The sequence below is a fragment of the Lonchura striata genome, chromosome 31 (assembly GCF_050655825.1).
Source record: "Lonchura striata isolate lonStrDom1 chromosome 31, ASM5065582v1, whole genome shotgun sequence".
Lineage (NCBI taxonomy): Eukaryota > Metazoa > Chordata > Aves > Passeriformes > Estrildidae > Lonchura > Lonchura striata.
The window spans coordinates 4,860,001-4,865,000 of NC_140733.1; the positions used below are offsets into that span (position 1 = coordinate 4,860,001).

Sequence of the window (5,000 nt, forward strand, 5' to 3'; positions counted from 1 at the left end):
CTGTCCTTTTTCTTCTTCTTCATGACCAGCAGGATGACCAGCAGGATGGCCAGAAGGATGGCCAGAAGGATGGCCAGCAGGATGACCAGAAGGATGACCAGCAGGATGACCAGAAGGATGGCCAGGATGGCCAGAAGGATGGCCAGAAGGATGGCCAGCAGGATGACCAGCAGGATGACCAGAAGGATGACCAGAAGGATGGCCAGAAGGATGGCCAGAAGGATGGCCAGCAGGATGACCAGAAGGATGACCAGCAGGATGACCAGAAGGATGGCCAGGATGGCCAGAAGGATGGCCAGAAGGATGGCCAGCAGGATGGCCAGAAGGATGACCAGCAGGATGACCAGCAGGATGACCAGAAGGATGACCAGCAGGATGACCAGAAGGATGGCCAGAAGGATGACCAGCAGGATGGCCAGAAGGACATCCAGCAGGACATCCAGCAGGACATCCAGCAGGACATCCAGCAGGATGACCAGCAGGATGACCAGCAGGATGGCCAGCAGGATGACCAGAAGGATGACCAGAAGGATGACCAGCAGGATGACCAGCAGGATGACCAGCAGGACATCCAGCAGGACAGAGCTGGGACACTGGACATGCCCAGAACAGAAGATTGGTGCTGCTGGCAGTGTTACATCAAATACAGGATGGTAAAATTTAACACAACTGAATGAAATTTAAATTGAAATTCATACAACTCACATTTTATACGGTTAAATATCATTTACTACAACTGACATATAAACAAATACAGCTTAGAAGGATATACAGCTCTACAACATTAAATACATTTGAAATTCATACAACTTAAATTAAATATAATAAATCTAATTTAGTACAATGTAAGCCTTATTTCATATAACTTAATACAATGAAATACTATCGAACATTATTTAAATTTAAACCGATACAGCTTAATTTTATGCTATTAAATAAAATCTAATAGAATTTCAATTCCTACAACCTAAAGTTAATGCAAGTAAATATTGTTCAATAGCATTTAAAGTAATACAACTTAAATTTATACAACCAAGTATATTTTATACTACCTAATATATTTTATACTAATAAATATATTTATACAACCAAATATATTTTAATACAATATCTGAAATTAATACGTACTTAAATACAATTAAATACAAATGAATACAATCTGAATTTAAATTTATATAACTTAAAGTTAATGCAAGTTAAGTATTAGTTAATATCACTTAAGGTGATATAACTTAAATTTATACACTTAAATACAGTGTAATAGAATATAAGTTTAAATTCAACCTAAAATTGCTGCAAGTAAATACAAATGAATGCAATCTGAATTTAAATTTATATAACTTAAAGTTAATGCAAGTATTAGTTAATATCACTTAAGTTTAAGCTGATATAACTTAAATTTATACACTTAAATACAGTGTAATAGAATATAAGTTTAAATTCAACCTAAAATTGCTGCAAGTAAGTACAAATGAATGCAATCTGAATTTAAATTTATGTAACTTAAAGTTAATGCAAGTAAGTATTAGTTAATATCACTTAAGTTTAAGGTGATATAACTTAAATTTATACACTTAAATACAGTGTAATAGAATATAAGTTTAAATTCAACCTAAAATTGCTGCAAGTAAATACAAATGAATGCAATCTGAATTTATATAACTTAAAAGTTAATGCAAGTATTAGTTAATATCACTTAAGTTTAAGGTGATATAACTTAAATTTATACACTTAAATACAGTGTAATAGAATATAAGTTTAAATTCAACCTAAAATTGCTGCAAGTAAATACAAATGAATGCAATCTGAATTTAAATTTCTATAACTTAAAGTTAATGCAAGTATTAGTTAATATCACTTAAGTTTAAGGTGATATAACTTAAATATACACTTAAATACAGTGTAATAGAATATAAGTTTAAATTCAACCTAAAATTGCTGCAAGTAAATACAAATGAATGCAATCTGAATTTAAATTTCTATAACTTAAAGTTAATGCAAGTATTAGTTAATATCACTTAAGTTTAAGGTGATATAACTTAAATATACACTTAAATACAGTGTAATAGAATATAAGTTTAAGTTCAACCTAAAATTGCTGCAAGTAAATACAAATGAATGCAATCTGAATTTATATAACTTAAAAGTTAATGCAAGTATTAGTTAATATCACTTAAGTTTAAGGTGATATAACTTAAATATACACTTAAATACAGTGTAATAGAATATAAGTTTAAATTCAACCTAAAATTGCTACAATACAATCGAATGCAATCTGAATTTCAATCCCTACGACTTAATGCAGATAAACACCACTTAAACCACTGACATTTGAACTAGTGCAAGCTAAATGGGCGCAGCTTGATCGATTGATTGATTGATTGAGATCTGGATTATTGGTCAGGTCGTGGCCAGCAGGACGCGGCTCCTCCGGGGGCCCGTGGCCAAGCTCCGCGGGTCGGGGACGAGCACGTTGATGTTCTCCAGCCTCAGGACCTGGTGGTGGCCCGGAGCCCAGCCCGGCCCGGCCACGCCTGGGCTCCCCTCTGCCTCCCGCAGGTACTCCTCAATCAGCGCCACCTGCGAGCCAGAAATTTAAATTCATTTTTAAAAAATAATCCGGATTTTTAAAAAAAAAAACACCCCACGTCGCCGTTTCTGTTTTCGCTGTTTCCATCCCCGTCGCGATGCTCGCCGTGCCCCGCGGGAGGATCTAGAGAATCCATCTGCCCCTTGTGTGGTTTGTTGTTGGAATCGGAGGTGTTGGTTATTCTGAAATGGTAAAAATCTGGTTTTCTGCCCCGTTGCTAAAGGAGAAGTCGTAATTGGTCTGTGCTGGTTTCAAGGTTGTTTATTCTGTTTATCTCTCACATGTTCTGCTGCCCTGCCCAGCTCTGCCCTCAGCGGGATGTTACAAACATGAAATACCACAAACTACCTGTGCAATATTTACAATAATAATTGTAATAATAATATTTAATAATAATTATAATATTAATATTTATCACCTACGTTGAACAGTGTGTGCCCAGCCTAAACCCAGTCCCCAGTTTCTGGTATATAATATTACAAATCAAATTAAATTAAATAGCAAAAACTACGTGTGCTGTATTTACAATAACGTGCCAGTGTAACATCCCTCAGTGGGATGTTAAAAACATTAAATACCAGAAACTGCCTGTGCAATATTTACAATAATGTGTTAATATTTATCACCTATGTTGAACAGTGTGTCCCCAGTCTAAACCCAGTCCCAGTTTGTATACATATATATGTGTGTGTGTATATATGTATGTATATATATATAATGTTTGTAACATTATACACCACAAACTACGTGTGCTATATTTACAATAATGTGAGTTGGTGAGGGAGATGTTTATGGGTCAGTGAGGGAGATGTTTTTGGGCCAGTGAAGGATGTTTTTGGATCAGTGAGGGATGTTTTGGGGTCAGTGAAGGATGTTTTTGGATCATTGAGGGAGATGTTTTTGGGTCAGTAAAGGATGTTTTTGGGCCAGTGAAGGATGTTTTTGGGTCAGTGAGGGAGATGTTTTTGGGTCAGTGAGGGAGATGTTTTTGGGTCAGTGAAGGATGTTTTTGGGTCAGTGAGGGGATGTTTTTGGGTCAGTGAGGGAGATGTTTTTGGGTCAGTGAGAGGATGTTTTTGGGTCAGTAAAGGATGTTTTTGGGTCAGTGAAGGATGTTTTTGGGTCAGTGAGGGGATGTTTTTGGGTCAGTAAAGGATGTTTTTGGGTCAGTGAGGGAGATGTTTTTGGGTCAGTAAAGGATGTTTTTGGGTCAGTGAGGGGATGTTTTTGGGCCAGTGAGGGAGATGTTTTTGGATCATTGAGGGAGATGTTTTTGGGTCAGTGAAGGATGTTTTTGGGTCAGTAAAGGATGTTTTTGGATCATTGAGGGAGATGGTTTTAGATCAGTGAAGGATGTTTTTGGGCCAGTGAAGGATGTTTTCGGATCAGTGAGGGATGTTTTGGGGTCAGTGAAGGATGTTTTTGGGTCAGTGAGGGGATGTTTTTGGGTCAGTGAGGGAGATGTTTTTGGGTCAGTGAGGGGATGTTTTTGGGCCAGTGAAGGATGTTTTTAGGTCAGTGAGGGAGATGTTTTTGGGTCAGTGAACGATGTTTTTGGGTCAGTGAGGGAGATGTTTTGGAGAAGTCAAACCCTCGGAAATCATGGGCTGGCCAAAAGCACTGGGAAGATCTGGGCAAGCGCGACCCCAGGGCTTGGCCCCATCAACCACAACCTCTGAGCCTGCAGGACTCTTCAGCCAGAGACCAAATTTAAATTGTCTGCACAACTTTCCTCTGCTGCTAAAAATCCCTGTTCTGTTCCGGGGGTAGTGCTGGTGTCTGCGTGAGCACAAGGGGCAGAAAGAGGAGGGAAAACGTGTCCCGGGTGGTGGCTGGGATGTGGAGTGAGGGCCAACCTCACCCTGAGCCGAGGCACAGGGGCACGTTTCACCTGGCACCTCCTCTCCTTTCTGCAGTCAGGGACGTTTCCTGCTCTCCTAGGTGGACTCTGATGCCTTTATCCCCAGTCTTCCTTTATTTATGTTGAATAATAAGTTTTGCACCTTTAAGGCGTGTTCCAGGAGTGAAGGAAGGGGGAAGAAGTGCAGAGTTTGTTTTCAAGAACTCGCTCCCTCCTCCACATCCCTGCTCCTGCCCTGTGTTGTCTGCGGACGGACAGACAGCAGGACAGAGCTGTCCTTTGCTTTTCTGGTTCTTTTTAGCTAGCTGAGGCAAATAAATTCCTTGCATTGTGGTTTTTTCCCTTTCTCTGGACCTGCTCTGGATGAACACCAGCAGAGCAGCAGCAGCTCCGGGCCAGGGCCGTGGCATTTCCAGCACTGAGGGACTGACCCGAGGCCGAGCGAGCCCGGGGGATTTTTCTGCCTTTGTCTCTCTCTTGGAATGGCAAGAAGTTTTATTGTTTCATATTATCTAAGTTTGCTTGTTTAATAAACAGGTTTTTTCCCCA

The 5,000-nt window shown here is 39.6% G+C and overlaps 1 protein-coding gene across 1 annotated transcript in view; it reads right to left on the minus strand.

The window, feature by feature from the left end:
• Positions 1-706: 706 nt before the first annotated feature.
• The window catches only part of SPATA16 (spermatogenesis associated 16), a 24,026-nt gene continuing 19,732 nt past the window's right edge, over positions 707-5,000 (minus strand). The window contains exon 10 of the mRNA XM_085563769.1: positions 707-2,580. Coding sequence (XP_085419895.1) covers positions 2,401-2,580 — 180 coding nt within the window. The 3' untranslated portion in view covers positions 707-2,400. The remainder of the gene's footprint in view (positions 2,581-5,000) is intronic.